Source organism: Leptinotarsa decemlineata, unplaced genomic scaffold (genome assembly GCF_025532065.1).
Source record: "Leptinotarsa decemlineata unplaced genomic scaffold, Ldec_3_MD MMD2_tig00026328_RagTag_RagTag, whole genome shotgun sequence".
NCBI classification, from domain to species: Eukaryota; Metazoa; Arthropoda; class Insecta; order Coleoptera; family Chrysomelidae; genus Leptinotarsa; species Leptinotarsa decemlineata.
In genome coordinates, this window is record NW_027412688.1 from 20,684,963 (window position 1) to 20,704,001 (window position 19,039).

At 34.1% G+C, this 19,039-nt stretch overlaps 1 protein-coding gene across 1 annotated transcript; it reads left to right on the forward strand.

Moving 5' to 3' along the window:
• The first annotated feature begins 1,076 nt into the window (after positions 1 to 1,076).
• LOC111513338 (gamma-interferon-inducible lysosomal thiol reductase-like protein) lies at positions 1,077 to 10,203 on the forward strand. Its single transcript, XM_023169539.2, has 4 exons — positions 1,077 to 1,234; positions 4,854 to 4,994; positions 8,114 to 8,287; positions 9,803 to 10,203. Exons 1-4 carry the CDS (start codon positions 1,181 to 1,183, stop codon positions 10,112 to 10,114), a joined length of 681 nt encoding a protein of 226 aa, XP_023025307.2. The 5' UTR covers positions 1,077 to 1,180; the 3' UTR covers positions 10,115 to 10,203.
• Positions 10,204 to 19,039: the final 8,836 nt, after the last annotated feature.

Sequence of the window (19,039 nt, forward strand, 5' to 3'; positions counted from 1 at the left end):
AAGTCTTTTCAATAGATTCATTTCACGCCAGATGTTCCAATACGAACTATCAAACATCAAATATATCCTTAGATGATATACCTGAATCAAATATAGTTCAATATTGTGTATCCTAATTTCAATCTCTCATATCTCAGTTGTTGATTCAATTCACATTAATTTTGAAAAGTTTTTAGTGTGAAAATTCTACGATTCTAACCCTAGAGATGTATGGTAGAAACCGTTTGAGTTTCCTCCATATTTCGACTTGTGGAAGTCTTCAGTTTCATGGCCTTGTTGATCTTGGTTACATCCATTCGATCTTAAAGCCACATCAAGATGCTCCTATTCTTCTTGTAGATGTATCGGTTCATATATTCTACGGGCACGTTCTGTCAGGGTGTTGATAATTCCCTGCTTTTGACTCAGATGGTGGTTCGAAAGTACATGCAGATATCTGTCCGTATGTGTCGGTTTTCGGTACACTTTGTGTGTCAATCTTGTGCCACGCCTTTCAACGAATACATCTAGAAAACGTGGAAATTCTCATAAACCTTGAATTGAACATGTGCCTCAGTTCATTTAGATTTTCATCTAACTGCATCTTCTACATGAGGTGACGACGATAACAAATTTATTGGTTTCTTCTTGTGATGCGTAATTGAATTTTGAAACTTCTTTGTTGAAATTGAGTATGATATAAGTTACGTTATTTGAAAATCAGTTCAATTCGAATATTATTCAAAAAATATGGCAGAGATATGGGCGTGGTCATATTAGAAGGAGGACACAATGTATATAATTGTACGTGATGTCGATATCAAGGACAGTTACGTAAGTGACGCGTAAAATGAATCCATTGAAAACAGGTTCTATAAGTCATAAGCTATATGTCATAATGATCTTCTGAAGACGTTAACTTGGTTAGCAAAACGCATGTTGTGAGCTCGTAATTTTTGTTCTGGTGTTGCGTAAGTATTTTCAAAAGATACAGTGACGTAACTCGCCCGTTTCCCAAATAATATTACACCTCTCGATATTTGATATGATTTAACCTTGTTTTGAAGTGCTCAAAACGGTTGATTCATTCTGATTTATTTATACGATTAGATAAACCTATAAAAGACGTCGATTGAGATGAAAGTACTTTTATCAGCTGTGGTGTCCATCAATTTACGGTTTGAAAAATTGAAGTGTTGAAATGAAGTGGTGGTTTGTATCATTATTGTCGGCACTGCTTGTTTTTGAGAATCATGTGAGTATTTTACGGATTTCGATCCCATGAAAATGGGCCTGAGGCCATTCCGTGTACATATAATGTTATAGAATATGCACTATATGCAAATTCAGAAAATATAATTCGAAAAGAATCTAATTATTTCAATTTCAATAAATCCTTCTTCAATACTGATTTCGATTCATATATTCGGAAGAGGTTAGGTCATAGACTTTGGCACTGTTACGTAATCTTTGAAAGAGAAAAGTCTAAATTCTGTGAAGAGCAATAACTTGATCAATTGACGACTCATTTATTTGTTGATGAAAATAAATCTATAGCAGATCATGATGAGCGTAAAAGGAAACTTGATCCTTCAGTTGTTTGATTTCATTCAGAGTAATTCACCATTCAGTTGAACGGAAACGAGGAAAGAATATTGTTGAGCAAATGATATAATAAACAAAATTGCCAACTTTAAAAACTCAATCGGTTTATTACATTACACGAGCTGTCGCGAGATTTATCTACATAAAAACATGACTGTGTTCTTAGAATAACCTATGTCAAAATCAAGTTACATATTGTATCCTTGTTTCTATCCGATGACCTTTTGAATCATCTGAATTCTGTAATACTATGGATTGATAGGTTCGATTCGATTCAATGTTCCTTTTCTTCAGTTCTTGTAAAAAAGATGGTACTTAAAAATATAATTTCAATATCAAATTTTTTTTTTATTAATATCAATTTTTTATTTCTGTATGTACATATTATTTTTCGTATTTGTTACAACAAACCCTTTCATTTGATACCCACATCATAGGGCTGCATAAATGACTAATCCGCCATCTCGAGTAGTCTGCCATACTGGATTCAGAGTTATTTTTTGTATCATTTTCAGAAAACCCTTTTATTCGACAGTGATGTCATGAGAGTGTATGAAATATTTGTGTGCCATCTTGGGCGATCCGCCATGTTTGAGTATAGAATGGTATCATTCAACAATTATAATTAAAGCATTATTAAATGAACAAACGTATATGCAAAATTTCAGTTTGATTGATTGGGAATATCTCCTAAGAAATTTAGTTGCAAAATTTGACCCAGTACGAAGTGTTAATCCAAGTAGATGGTTTACGTAAAAATTACATAAGCCTGGAATGATTTGCTTTTCTGGAAGTATCCTTCAAAAGTTTGTCAATGGAAAACTGGAATTTTTTTTTATTTGTTTGATAAACCATTACTGATGTAACGGTTCAAAGAGAATGAATATATGTGTTTCATCAAATACCCTGGTCGCTTTTTTCTTCTTATTAATACAAACTACACGAATGCATTCTTATTCTATTATAAACACCCATGAAAGAAATAATTTACAAAGGTTCGTGTTAATGAAACGACAAGAAAACTTTCATGCACAACCTTAGATCTATTTCACACGAAGAGCTTCACGTCTTTTGCTCCTATACGGAAGCTTTTATCACTCCTACTTAACGCCCATTCACACCGGAAGTCTTTCAAGTTCCTGGCTCCTTGAGCTCAGTGGAGCTCTTGCCATATACCTTTTCTACCGTCGACACAAACCTCAACGACAGAAATGTCAACGATCACTGATAGATAGCTCCACATCGTAATCTGCTTTGATAACTAGTATGCATGAACTAGGGAGAGCCGTTTCCACTTCTCTTGTGGAAGCCCTCACTCATTCTTCTGTATTTTGAGGAGGAGATGGGGCTTCAAGGCTCAAGGTGAAAAAGACGTGGCGGCTCTCGAATTCCGTCTGAAAACTCCATTGGTGGTATTGCATTTTGGCGCCAAGAGTATTCCCCTTCTTTGGGAGCGAGAGATGTGAAGCTCCCGTGTGAAAGAAGTCTTAGGGATCTTTCACACGTGGAGCTTTATGTCTCTCGCTCCTATACGGAAACGTTCATCACTTCTACCTACCGTCTATTCACACCGAAATCCTTTTTCGTTTCCTGACTCCTTGAGCTCAGTCGTAGAATGGATAGCTGTTGCCAAATGCCTTCTCTACCGTCGATACAAACTTCGAAGACAGAAACGCCAACGATCAGAAATATTTTGGATACGTCCAATCAACCAAAAACGGGAATGGATGAAGTGGCGAAACCTACGTTGGTTATCTTGCAGACTCACACACAACTTTTTACGACCTCATTCAGTTCCTTAAACATGTCGAGACTTTTATTACAGAGTGGGTTGGTTGCAGACAGCATTAATTAATAGCTCCCCACTCATCCTTTTGCATTTTGAGGAGGAGGAGACGTGGCTCCCCGGCTCGAGGTGCAAGAGACGTGAGAGCTCTCATCTCCCAAGACATAGCGACTCCCGCTCTCTGAAAGCCCCACTGGACTCGGTGCATTTTGGCGCTAAGAGCCTTCTCCTCTTTTGAGAGGGAGAGACGTGGAGCCCCCGTGTGAAAGAAGTCTTAGGACTTTGTCACACGGGAAGCTTCACGTCTCTCACTCCTATACGAGAGCATTTATCACTCTTACCTTTCGCCCATCCACACCGGAATCCTTTTTCAGTTCCTGGCTGCTTGAGCTCAGTTGTATAATGGATCGCACGCGAGTTGGTGCCAAATATATTCTCTACCATCAACAGAAACGCCAACGATCAGGAATGTTTTGTATACTTCCAAATAACTAAAAACGGGGATGGATAAAGTTGCAAAACCTACGTTGACCACCTTGCAGACTTCCATCCAACTTTTTACAACTTCTTGAGGTCCTTATACATGTCGAGACTTTCATCGCAGAGTGGGTCGGTTGCAAACAGCACTGATTGATAGCTCCACATCGTAATCTGCCAGGATGACTAGTCTAAAGCGTCAACTAGGGAGATGCGTTTTCACTCAACTTGTGAAAGCTCCACTCAAATTTGCATTTTGAGGAGGAGACGTGGCTCCCTAGCTCGAGGTGCAAGACACATGAGAGCCACGTCTCCCGAGACGTGGCGGCTCCCGCTATTCGTCTGAAAGCTCCATTGGACTCGTTGCACTTTGACCCTGAAAGCCTTCCTCTCTCTCGGAGGCGCGAGACGTGAAGCTCCCCGTGTGAAAGATCTTAGGTTTACAATAACCTCTCACAATCTTCATTACTCAATATCTAAGGCAACCTCTGCATTTATTCATTGTACTTTTTTGCATATGAATGTGTGATTTTCAACTGTAATTAATCTTGTATTGTAGAAAGAGGCAACCATTTGAAAACATCCATACAGCTAGTTGATTTTTTGTCAGTCAGAACAGATCTGAACATAATGTTTCGATCTGTGTGCAGTGTATACGTCTGTATTGAACAGAATGAGTCATATATCGACCCTTTCATATGATAAAATTTCAATTAATGAGATAAAATAGTATATCTTGATTCAATACTTATTTTATGGGAGGGTTGAGGTTATAATGATCCGTGATAAGTTTGAGAACGGACACAAAGTATGTTCAACGATTATTACATCACCTCATGTAACATAACAGCGATGACTAATTTGATCATTTCCAACTGTTCGTCATGATGATTGCTTATTCAAAAAACATCATTTCAATCACGTATCGACAACCACCAAGCATTGACCACTTCGACGATATTTTCTAATATATAATTTCTATTTGAAATTTTTTACGTTTTTCTAGGCAAAAAATTTGACCGTCTCAGTCTACTATGAATGTCTCTGTCCGCATTCTGTAGATTTCTTCAAAGATCAGCTCTCCCCAGGTTATAAGGTACTGAAAGATAAGGTGAAAGTGGACTTGATACCTTTTGGAAAAGCAAATGTGAGTAGTAATGTCCTGCTCCCCTCCTTCCTTGCTACCCAAAAGACATACATACATATATACATATTCAGGATAATTCGTGACAATATACTATATGAAGAACAGTATTTTGGAGTTGCAGTCACTTCCATCAAAAAAGAAATGTTTCATGTTTTGTAGAGATACTAATTTTCTTTCTCGATCTCGCGTTAGTATGTAGTTCTGTTTGTGATATAAAACATATTGTTAATGAATGTATTACAGTTGTACTGAGGAAGGTGGTAAGCATTACCGAAAGCTTGACAAAAAACAAAGAGTTTCCTTTGAATCGCCCTCAAAACCTGGCTGCAACCCCAAAATACTGTTCTTCGCATACATACATATATACATATTAACGGGGTGTCTCAGTCAGAAAATCAAAAATCAAAACTCTGCTCAACTTTGCCATGCTTTCGCTTCTAATGGGAAGCTTCTTCAGGGCATTAAAAAACAATGAATTGAATGAATTAAATCGACGAAAAAAAATCCATTGATGCTTAACTTCCTTTCGTCGATTTATATATTCAATTCGTTGTGTTTTACTCATTTTTACTGCCCTGAAAAAGCTTCCCATTAGAAGCGAAAGCATGGCAGAGTTTTGATTTTTTGACTGAGAGACCCCGTTAATCCATTTTCCTGTACATTTCTCCAGTCGCTAAGATTGTCAATTTTGAATGATGCAACTAATTTTTCTTTATTTTCAGTATTTCAATAATAAATTTTACAAAAAGGATTTGAAGCTTTATATCTCCTATTAATTATCTGCGAGCGCTTTCGACAGTTGGTAGTACTGTCATCTTCTAGGCACTCTTCAAACTTCTCTCCTTGTGGGATATATATATATATATATATATATATATATATATATATATATATATATACAGAGATATATATATATATATATACAGAGATATAAATGTATATATATATATATATATATATATATATATATATATATATATATATATATATATATATATATATATATATATATATATAAATAGATAAGTACTCTTTGATCATTCCCATATTGATTTCAATTTAAGAGCCACCGGTATACAGCTGTTTCAGCCTATTGGGCATCGTCAGTACCGGGCAGGCGGTCCTCGATTGAAGACAAAATGAGAAAAAACCAAGAAAGTACTTGATAAAAATAGCTGCGTAAACGCAAACGAAACATAAGTGGAACCACCTATTGGTGTGACACCCAAGTCAACTTGCCAAGTTTTTATGTCAGTGTTGGTGGTTTGACCAATCAACCGACAACTGCGGTAGCAGAAATTTGGGAAGCTAACCTGAAATGCCATCGGAAAACGAATCCACATGTTTCTAGAAATGATATGAAATCTAGAAAGGTCAATGCAGTCAATGCCCAATAGGCTGAAACAGCTGTATACCGGTGGCTCTTAAATTGAAATCAATATGGGAATGATCAAAGAGTACTTATCTATTTATTTTTTGATTTTCATGGAATTATTTTCCAGCAGCTTGACTGCAGTAACCTTTCTAGATTTCATATATATATATATATATATATATATATATATATATATATATATATATATATATATATATATATATATATATATATATATATATATATATATATATATATATATATATATATATATATATATATATATATATATGAATATGATATGATATGAATCAAAAGGGATAAATTCGTGGACAGAACACTCAGAAAATGGGGGCAAACCGCGGATTCGTGTTTCTGGCTATTAGCCTCATCAGCGCGGTGCAGCCAATTGGTGATGTTAGATGATGCCTGGAAATGCTAGGTCCCTAATTAAAACCACTAATGTGCGGTTCGCTCCAGTTGGTGACACCGTGCAAATGTGATGTTTTTTCATTTTTGGTAACCAATTGTCGATCTTTACAATTTATCCCTTTTTAAATATATATATTAACTTCTATTTAAACATATGTGAGTACTTTCGATAGCAGGTCGTACTGTCATCATCTACGCTATACTCAAAACTTGAATTTGAGTATAGCGTAGATGATGACAGTACGACCAGCTGTCGAAATCGCTCGCAGATAATTAAATACTTAGAAGTTATAAAGCTTCAAATCCTTTTTGTAACTTACATTTAATATTAATCGAAAACAATTTTTTTTTCAGAAAAGATGAATTTTATCAAAGAAACCTTCTGGTTTTTCAATTCTCCTTCATCATATAGAATGAAGTAGACATTTATAAAGGCACTTTCTATACAATGATATTGAAGTGGAAATCTGAATGTTTTTGTCACTTTCAGAGTATTGTTATAATTGTTTCGACCTTGGAAAAATATAAAAAAAAATATTTTGTACTGTTTCTTGGGTTTATAACCTTCCACAATCTGAAAAAATTAAAGATGTATCAATAGAGAACCCCGAAAAGATACTGCAAAAGATAAACTACTGGAAAATCCAGTTAGTTAGCAACTTGTCATATTCATAAATTTCGCCTACAAATTGAAAAAAGTCAATTGAAAAAATTTATTATTTATACTTAGCTTTTTCGAGATGTTAACGTTCCGGAAAACAATTCTTTTCCAAACATATTTAAATAACACTTTATTGTGAGATTTTCACTAAACGATATCACAAAAACGCAACACGTGTTTCGCCATACAATGGCTTCTTCGGGATTATCTTTAGTATTTTACGTTTTCAAAATCTGTATTCACTAGGGGAATCTCTCCTCAAACAGTGAATACAGGTTTTGAAAACGGAAAAGGCTTGTTTTCCGAAACGTTCACCACTCAAAAAAGCTAAGTATCCACCTTTAATTTTTTCAGTTGATTAATTTCTATTTGTAGGTAAAATTTATGAAATTGACAAGTTACTGACTAATTGGACCGTCCTGTAGTTTATATCGCGCAGTAACTTTTCGGTGTTAACTTTTCAGTTTGCCCTTTACTACACTTCGACAGATTCTCCATTGATTTATGATTAATTTTTTCAGATTGTGGAAGGTTATAAACCCAAAAAACAGTATGAAATATCGAGTCCTCTATAAAAAATGTTGTTTAGAGAATATGAATAGAAATATTCCAATGAACAATTTTTTTCTTAACTGAATGTCTTTTTTCCAGATTACGAAGGAAGGTGATAAATATATTTTCACTTGTCAGCATCAAGAAGCTGAATGTTATGGAAATAAAGTGCATGCCTGTGCTTTGAATTTGGCTCTTGGTGACTATGGTATAAAATTTGCGATGTGTGCTATGGCATCTCCTGATGCTACTGATGACAAATATCTGACAAAAGTAGGTCAACTATGAGAGTATTTACTTTTGGGATCTATAATCGAATTGAAAAAGAAGGTTTAGTCAACGTAACATCTTCATGAAGCAAAACTGATATGACGATAATCATAAAAGAGGAAGAAATTGCTTCCTAAAATTATCAAATTAGAAATTGGTTCACATCAATCCACAAAAAGTAGAACGTGATTTCATCCTTCAGTATTTATATGAAGACTAGCGGACCCGGCGAACGTCGTTTCGTTTAACAGTCAATGAATGAGCAAATTTAGGATTTTAAATTTGATACGAAAATTATTGGGTATAATGTACTGAACGGTTATAGTATATAATAAAATAAATGGGAATCAGTAGTAGGAGTGCTTTCTTCAGTAAAGCACCTTGTGATTTACTTGTGAACTATCAGTTGCGTTTTATTACAACACGTCACTATTATCATTGATGTTTTGCCTCTGTTAATATTATTAGTTCTACTGATGAAATATAATATTGCAATACTGTATTATTCTATTCTCGAAGAAGACAAATCCAGAAACACAAAAATTATAAAAATTGGTCCAGCCGTTCTTGAGTGATATTATTATGTGATTGATGACTTGTTTATTTTGTGGTAATTCATGATCACTTTAATGAAATGAATAAAAACACTTTTGTTTAATTACCACTAGCTGATTTTATTTATACGACCGGTTTCGGGTTTGAGTTTTATACTTGATAATGTATATAACTGTGTATCAAGTAGAATGTATATCAAGTATAAAACTGAGTTCTATACTTGATAATGGGACCAAACCCGAAACCGGTTGTATAAATAAAATCAGCTAGTGGTAATTAGACAAAAGTTTTTTCATTAATTTAATTGAAGTTATTTTATTATTATTAGTATTAGTATTATTATTTTTATTGATAGAATATAATTTTCAATACTTATTTTTTATTCCTGACAAAGACAAATACAAAAATACAAGAATCATAAAAATTGGTCCAGCTGTTCTTGAGTTCTTTTTTTATTAGTATTACAATTTTTATTGATGAAATATTATACCTATTTGAATACTTATATCATCGTATTCTCGACGAAGACAAATCCAAGAAGACAAAAATCATAAAAATATGTCCAGCCGTTTTTAGGTTCTTTTATTATTATTATATCATATTTCAATACTCATTAGTCCATTCCCGAAGAAAACAAATCCAAAAATACAAAAATTATTAAAATTGGTCCAACTATTCTTCAGTTCTTTCATTATTATTATCATTATATTGTATTATATACACATATACGTTTAAAACAGATAATACTCATCCTCACCCGAGTATGATATATTCTCCATGAATCTGAATGACCTATATTCAAACAATCAATAGTTTTTCATTCACTTGTTTCTGGATCTTTTTTTCATTATGAGTATAGTTCTGTTTATCGTTCCGTAAATGGGTAACTATTGGACAATGAAGCTATTATTATTATTAGAATTGTTTTCTACTGAATAAACATATAATAACTGTATTTTTCAGTGTGCAGCTAATAATTCCATTAGTTGGGATGAAATACAAAAATGCATGGAATCAGGAAAAGGTGATCAACTGCTAGTTGATTATGGAAATAGAACTCATTCTTTGAAACCAAAATTAACGGGCGTTCCGACAGTAACATTTGATAATGAATACATTGAGACTCTCAACAGAATCTCTAAAAATAATTTAGTGGATATTGTGGACTTCCTGCTTGTGGACAGCCAATGCAAACCGAAGAATGCAGCATTAGGGTTACATTCAACGACGCTTTTATTTATGTTCAGTTTAATTTTGGTAATGAAAGCGTTGTAGGATTCATTTTAGATTGTAATTCTACTCTTTTTGTTAAATTGTAAAATCATGTCAAATCCAAATTTCATAATATATTCAAACTATTAGGATGTTGCATTTCATTAGTTCGGACTTCTATTGTCTAGTATGATATGAATTGATTTGAAATCCCTGAAAGAATCTGTAAAAAAATAAAAAATAAAAAGGTTGGCTGAGAAAATAACAATTATATTAGGCCAAAGAACAGAAATCAGAAGTGAAATACAAGTAACAACCAAAAAATCAACAAATGAAATATTAACACGAAATTGAAATTAAAAAAATTATTAACAAAAAAGTAAAATTACAAATTAAAAAATTCCAAACCAAGTTAATTCACCATTGTTAGTATTCACAATCGTCTTCAGGTGATAACTGGACTTATTTCTCAGAGGTCTGACTATTATGAGTCACTGAAGTGCTTTCACCTATCCCCTCCTCCCTCTCTAAGCTTCATCGGTTTTAGCGGAAGCTCACCGTTTGGCGGGAAGTGGTCATGTTCCGCTTGATTAGAGGTTTCCCTATGTTGCATAGCTTGAATAATTGCCTTGTTGGACAACATACATGCGGCTTCTTTGAATTTTCTCCTAAACCAGTGTTATGTTGATGACTCCAAACATGGTCTGCTATTCCTGATTTACTGGTTTCCCCTCGCTGTGTGTGTTTCTTGTGCTCGGTAATGCGAATTTTCAATGGCCTCTTAGTTTCACCGATGTATGATTCTCCGCACTCGCAGGGTATCCGGTAAATGCAATTCTTTTAATCGTAGTCCGCATTTGGTGGCCTGGTATTAGTATTTTTTTATATACTAATCGATATATACTTGTATACTCTATACTTTTTCCAAATTCAGTTTTTCTGCCCTTTTTCAGCTCATTACTATACCATTGACTCATAACACTGCCAAAACAGCCCGTTAAATCAACCAGACATTTGGTTGGATATTAAAGTTCAAAGTAGATTCATGAAAACGGACAAAGCTTTTGAAACAACTCAGTATGGACAAGTCTCAACAACAAATAACTGGCGAGCTACGTGTTCACTCGAATTTATAGTTTTAAAGGGTACTAGGGGTGTATGCCCATGTGAATGCTCACTCCTGATTGAACTGCACTTTTGCTGTCCACGTTGTGAACAGGTAAGTTACTAGGAGGATGTCAATCGGAGTGGTATTTTCGTCCATTTTTGGGCATCTTGAGTATTGGTAAACATGTTCAGTTGACTTGTATACCTTATTTTTTACTGTAGAAATTATTGGGATGATATATAGATCTTAATGAAATCTGAAGAAATGCGTGACAATGCCTTGAATTGAACAGGACAGCAGATTTTTCGTATTAACGTGGTTCAAGCTATTCATTTTGCCTGGTATGCCTTTCCAAAAATCTGGGAACTGATCCATTATCTTGTCTAAATGTTAATGTTAAAGGTTGATGCAGTCAAGCTGCTGGAAAATAATTCCATGAAAATCAAAAAATAAATAGATAAGTACTCCTTGATCATTCCCATATTGATTTCAATTCAAGAGCCACCTTTATACAGCTGTTTCAGCCTATTGGGCATCGTCAGTACCGGGTAGGCGGTTCTCGATTGAAGGCAAAATGAGAAAAAACCAAATGAAATATTAACACGAAATTGAAATTATAAAAAATATCAACAAAAAATGAAAATTATGAATTGAAAAATTCCAAACCAAATTAATTCACGACTGTTAGTATTCACAATCGTCTTCGGGTGATAACTGGACTAATTCCTCAGAGGTCTGCTGAAAAATAATTCCATGAAAATCAAAAAATAAATAGATAAGTACTCCTTGATCATTCCCATATTGATTTCAATTTAAGAGCCACCGGTATACAGCTGTTTCAGCCTATTGGGCATCGTCAGTACCAGGCAGGCGGTTGTCGATTGTAGACAAAATGAGAAAAAAACCAATGAAATATTAACACTTATATAAATACTTATCTATTTATTTTTTGTTTTTCATGGAATTATTTTTCAGCAGCTTGACTACATTTACCATTTTAGATTTCATATCATTTCTAGATTCGTTTTCCTGTGGCATTTCAGGTTAGCTTCCCAAATTTCTGCTACCGCAGTTGTCGGATGATTGGTCAAACCACCAACACTGACATAAAAACTTGGCAAGTTGACTTGGGTGTCACACCAATAGGTGGTTCCACTTATGTTTCGCTTGCGTTTACGCAGCTATTTTTATCAAGTACTTTCTTGGTTTTTTCTCATTTTGTCTTCAATCGAGGACCGCCTGCCCGGTACTGACGATGTATACCGGTGGCTCTTAAATTGAAATCAATATGGGAATGATCAAAGAGTACTTATCTATTCATTTTTTGATTTTCATGGAATGATTTTCCAGCAGCTTGACTGCATTAACCTTTCTAGATTATATATATATATATATATATATATATATATATATATATATATATATATATATATATATATATATATATATATATATATATATCTTATATATCTCCGTATATTTCTTATTCCATAGTGAGTGGGAAAATTTCCCGAAACACATCAAATGATTTTGTTTGGGGGACATCTTTTGACTTATATTTTAGGCTTGAACGAGCAACCCCCTAATAGGGGACTCTTCAACCCCTCAAATTTGAATAGGGGAAAGGGGTTGAGTGAAACTTTATTTGAAAGGTCTTGGAAGCCCCTCTACAAGGGTATATGAAAAACGTAAATTTGATGATCCGTTTTCGCCAAAAATCTATTTTGCAGACCTTGAATAATTTGCTTATTTTTACAATGTCAAGCCCATTTTTATTAAGCCATTTTTACAAACTCAAACGATCGTCAAAAATTACTTTCTTGAAAAATTTAATTGTGTTATCATCATGCTTACAATCAAAAAAATCAAATCTGCGTGTTTGAATCCAATGTTCAAATTGTCCTCCATACAATAATACTTTCTCTTGAACTAATAAATAAAAAAAAATAGCAAAACATTTCCTAATGAAAAGAGAAATGGAAATTTCTATGTTTTTTACCACTTTTATTTGTAACTAACGTTACTGCAGTTTCGTCCTATAGGGACATTTTCAAACGTATACAAGTTTATTGAATAACTTCAAAAATGACCGTATATGACGAAACTGCAGTAACGTTAGTTACAAATAAAAGTGGTAAAAAACATAGAAATTTCCATTTATCTTTTCATTATGATTTCCTACTACGTAGTAACGGCTACATCTACCAATTTATTAAAACAATTCCTCATTTTGCCTTAATTTTTTGTGCATAGAAGGTGATTATCTGGTTGTAACGTTTCTTCGATCATTTCAGAAATTAAACTTCGAAAAATATGCTGTACATATTGCAAGAACGTGTTGAGCTGGTTAGCCTTTATTACCAAAAACAAAATTGTGCCCGAGCGGCAAGGATATTCAACCAAAACCATCCTGGCTGTAGACATCGCATGTTTAGATGCCAGACATTGCCCGAAAATCAATTTGCAACAATGTTAAGGTTTTATGCCACAGATCAAACAATTTTGTTGATGTCGAATGTCAATTCGTTTTGAGCCCCGTAATTGGCGTATACAGCGCATGCTAATTTGGATTACATGTCATCCAATTTTTTTGAATCATGCACGTGGTTTTCTCTTCAAGGTACAGGTGGTTTTTTAAATTTGATAATATAATGATATATCATTAAATCTACTATACCTATATTGTTTGTCTGTAACGTCCTAAGTGACATCTTAGTAATTTTTCATATATGTTACGTCCATACTTCTTTCAACCTGCCACATAACCTCACATACACTGTAAGTTGGCTTGAATTATTATTTTATAAATATAAATATAATTATAAATATATTTTATATATATATATATATATATATATATATATATATATATATATATATATATATATATATATATATATATATATATATATATATATATATACAGGGTCCTGCAACAGTGGCGCGGTGTTCCATATCTCTATATAGGAAGCAGATAGGAATCTAATTTTCTATAATATTACCTTATTGCTCGAGCTCGACAAAATAAAAATATTGGCGGTCACACAGGGTGTTCGATTTTTTCTGGGCGGATCCCAACTGTGTCTTTTTAAATGGCAACCTATATTTTTTATCGCTTTTTCGGTTTCTTCATAGAAAATAAAATAAACTTTATGTATATCTGCACTTCGAAAATATTGATGGTTTTCGAGATATCTAGCATGACAGGTTTTTTTTTCCAATATTCGTCACTCAGAATATTTGAAATTATAAAGTGGTGCCAAGTCCAGTTGAAATTTTTTTTTGGTCGAATATTCTACATTGGTAACTCTCTCAAACGATATATCTGAAATCGACCTGTGATATACAGGGTATGAAAAACCGCTTGCCAAATATTGTAAATGAAAATTTGCAAAATCTTCCTTATATTAAATGGAACACCCTGTATATTATTGATCCATAAGAAGCGCCAACGAAACCTCTACAAATTTCATTAAGTATTCCCTATGGCTAAGTTCAATAGTTTTTCTTAAATGAGCATTTCTTTCGAAAAATGGTCATTTTTTCAAAGCGAAATCCATTTGACGACTGATAAGAATATACAAAAAATACCCTTTCCTTAAAATATCGCCCATTCCTAAAATTACCTGTTGCTAGATAAACAAGTTGCGAATTACACCACAAAATGGACGTTCTTGAATAGTTACAATAATTTCAAAAATCTCGGAATTTGTGCCATATTCTTTCGGTCTAAAACAACCTTTCAGCGAATGAAATATTTATTGGAAATCAAGTAGTCTGGCTAATGACAGAACAAAATATTTGGCTGCAAATGAATATTGAAATTTTTAGTCAATCGTGAAGTTGAACTGTCGGTATAATTTCATCAGAATGTTGTTATCAAAAAGTGATTTGATTGATATGATTTTCATATTAGGTGAATCAGACAGGAATTGTTTATTGGCAAGTAGAATTTATTCTCAACGGTATCCAGATAGAAGGCATCCAGATGAAAGATCTTTCCGAAAGGTCTTGGGACGATTCGTTGAAACTGGATCTATTAATTATTCCAAACATGAGCGCATCAAGCCAGCTACTGATGAAGATAATGAATTGCAAGTTCTTCTTGCTGTTGAAGGAGATCCTAGTAGGAGTCAACGACAAATTGGGGAAATAGTGGATATAAGTGAGAGATCAGTGCAACGAGTATTGAAGAAACATCGCTTGCATCCATACCACGTTCAGTTACATCAAGAACTACTGTATGCTGATTTCGAGAAAAGAGTGAGATTTTGCAATTGGGCCATGAACAAAATTCGTCGAAACGAATATTTTTTCAATAATATTTTATGGTCGGATGAATCGACATTCCATGAAAATGGATTTGTAAATCGACATAATTACCATTATTATGCGAAAGAAAATCCTCACTTATTGAGACAGGTGGATTATCAACATAGGTGGTCGATAAATGTCTGGGGAGGCATCATTGGAGAATATGTAATTGGTACTTTTTTGAGGGACATATGAATGGTGCAATGTATCTCAATTTCTTACGAAATGATTTACCAGGTTTGTTAGATGATATTCCTCTTGACCTCCGCAATAGAATGTGGTTACAACATGATGGTGCACCTGCTCACTATTCGGCAGAAGTGAGAGATCATCTAAATGAAGTATTTCCCAATAAATGGATAGGACGGAATGGGCCTGTACGGTGGCCCGCTAGATCACCAGATTTGACGAAACTAGATTTTTTCTTATGGGGATACATAAAAAATATGGTTTACGTTGAGCCACCAACTTCTCCCGAAAATATGCGACTTAGAATAACGAATGCTTTTTGCAGCATTACACCAGCTGTCTTGCGCAGGGTAGAACAGTCTTTCAAACATAGACTTCAGCTCTGCATTCAAGAAAATGGAAGACATGTTGAACATATCTTATAAAAGTTTCATTATCAACCTTAATTAAACTCTCCCTTTTGTAGTTTTGTAATTTGCCAGTTCACAAATTGGAATATCTAGAACTCCTGCTCTGAATGAATATAATAACATGAAAAAAATAGTTATTTATAATGTTTCTTTCTTTTAACTTGTTTGGTTTGATATTGCACGATTTATGAGTGAAATTCTGCATCCAATGAAAAAATAATTTTCCATTTAGCAAAAAGTGAATGGTACATACATTTATTTCGTTAAAAAATATTTGTTTGGACACCTTCTAATGTACAAAATTGAAACAAGATATCTTTCGTATATTTTTATCAGTCGTCAAATGGATTTCGCTTTGAAAAAATGACCATTTTTCAAAAGAAATGCTCATTTAAGAAAAACTATTGAACTTAGCCATAGGGAATACTTAATGAAATTTGTAGAGGTTTTGTTGGCGCTTCTTATGGATCAATAATATACAGGGTGTTCCATTTAATATAAGGAAGATTTTGCAAATTTTCATTTACAATATTTGGCAAGCGGTTTTTCATACCCTGTATATCACAGGTCGATTTCAGATATATCGTTTGAGAGAGTTACCAATGTAGAATATTCGACCAAAAAAAAATTTCAACTGGACTTGGCACCACTTTATAATTTCAAATATTCTGAGTGACGAATATTGGAAAAAAAACCTGTCATGCTAGGTATCTCGAAAACCGTCAATATTTTCGAAGTGCAGATATACATAAAGTTTATTTTATTTTCTATGAAGAAACCGAAAAAACGATAAAAAATATAGGTTGCCATTTAAAAAGACACAGTTGGGATCCGCCCAGAAAAAATCGAACACCCTGTGTGACCGCCAATATTTCTATTTTGTCGAGCTCGAGCAATAAGGTAATATTATAGAAAATTAGATTCCTATCTGCTTCCTATATAGAGATATGGAACACCGCGCCACTGTTGCAGGACCCTGTATATATATATGGAATGAGTATGATTTCTTTGGAAGTGGAGCCTGTTTCGAAGTGTTCGCAATCAACATCTGGGAAATGTTTTCGTAGTATAGAAGAAAATCCTCTGTTGCCGTATTTTTGCCGACCCTGCTTCACTAAAGTGTGACTTTTCATGTCACTCTCAATTGCTTTTTTTTTCAATTTGTGGGCAAAATTTATGAATACTAGTAACTAAGTGGACTTTCAGTAACTTTTCGGGAAACTTTTCAGTTCCCCCTTACCTACACTTCAACATATTCTTTATTGATTTGGTTTTCATTTTTCCAGATTGTGGAAGGTTATAAATCCAAAAATAACCCTGGTACTAGAAGAATGGATACTCAAGATGATCTTCAGTAGAGCAATAAGTATCAATGTAGAAGACAGCACAGTGAGAGAAATGTTCATGAGGGGATGTCCACAGGAAGAGGTATTATCACCCTTTCTTTGGAACATAGTTCTGGATACCCTGATCAATCACTTCAACAATAATGGATTCTACACAATTGTATATGCAGATGACATAGTTATCTTGCAGACTGGCAAATTTGTAAACACACTGTGCGATAGAGCGCAGGATGGACTCAAATTATTAGAAACATGGTGTAAGGAACACTCACTGTCGATCAATCCCAAGAAGACTGAGATGGTCCTTTTCACCAGGAAAAAAAAAAATTCAGGCTTTAAACCTTCCGAAATCTTCCGCGTGGTTACCCGGATCTACACCGCAATTATAACGTACGTATGTTAACGTATAGAGCCATTCCATGGGGACCACTCGATGTTGTGTGAGTGGTCCCAAGCTGAGATCTTGCACAAAAAGGAACATTGGTTTAGGAGAAAATTCAAGGAAGCCGCATACATGTTGTCCAACAACGTATTCAGCTAAGCCAGCGTAGAAATACGCAACATATGGAAACCCATCATCAAGCCAAAAATGGCCAACTTCCGCAAAACGGTCATCTCCCACGGAACCAGTGAGGCGGAAAATGGAAAGCGGGGATAAGTGAAAGTACTCAAACGACCTATAAATAGTCATCTCTCGGAGGAATCAGTCCAGTCATCACCTGAAGACGATTGTAGATGCTAACAATCGAAACGTCGTGAACTAACGTGACAATTGTTCTATTTTTACTTGTATTTTATTTCACTATCATTTCATTTCAGGTTTATTTTGCTTAATATAATTGTTATTTTCAGCTATTCATTTTTAATTATTCTTTTTTAGTTGTTTCAGGGATTTCAAATCATTTTATACACTCTGTCCGTAAAGAATGGAACAAATTCATTTTTAGCTAAACAGGTCATTTAAAAAAATAATCCTGAAACACGTCGATTTTTTATGTTAATTTACCGTATTTTAAAATAATAATCTAATATACAGGGTGAATTCCGTTCGAGTAATGACGTCACCGTCATTTTTTTTTAATGGAACACCCCCATTTTGTCTCTATTTTCGGATTACTCTAGCTGAGCTGATTCCAAAAATGTATCACATGTTGATTCCAATTGGTACAGGGTGGACAAAAATACAGTAGTTGTGTGTTGCTAATAAAGTAACGCGTAACATTCTTTATTAGGTAAATTAACATTATTATCAAAAATACTTATTGTCTAGCGGACAGAATATGCTGGAATACATGACTATATATTAAATGTTCGAACTGCAGCCCTTGCTGTATTTGACAGTAACCCAAACGGTGAACAAATTCTTGTTGAACCTTGTGTATGGTTTCTTGCGTAATATTGTTTATTTCTGTTCGAATTTTCACTTGTACATCTTCAATATTTCCTGGTTTCGTTTTATAAATAACATTCTTCAGATGACCCCACAGAAAATAATCCAAAGGATTTAAATCTGGTGACCTCGCTGGCCATTCACCTGTTCGGGAAAATTTACAGCATAATGTGGAGGTGCACCATCCTGTTGAAACCATAAACTTTCATCAAAACCTCCAGGATCACGTCT

What these genes read in the sequence shown, in the direction of transcription:
- LOC111513338 (XM_023169539.2), top strand. Translation starts at nt 1,181, where the DNA reads ATGAAGTGGTGGTTTGTATCATTATTGTCGGCACTGCTTGTTTTTGAG. An exon ending in TACCTTTTGGAAAAGCAAAT is followed by an intron (nt 4,995 to 8,113) that starts GTGAGTAGTAAT and finishes TCTTTTTTCCAG; the next exon opens with ATTACGAAGGAAGGTGATAA. An exon ending in ATGACAAATATCTGACAAAA is followed by an intron (nt 8,288 to 9,802) that starts GTAGGTCAACTA and finishes TGTATTTTTCAG; the next exon opens with TGTGCAGCTAATAATTCCAT.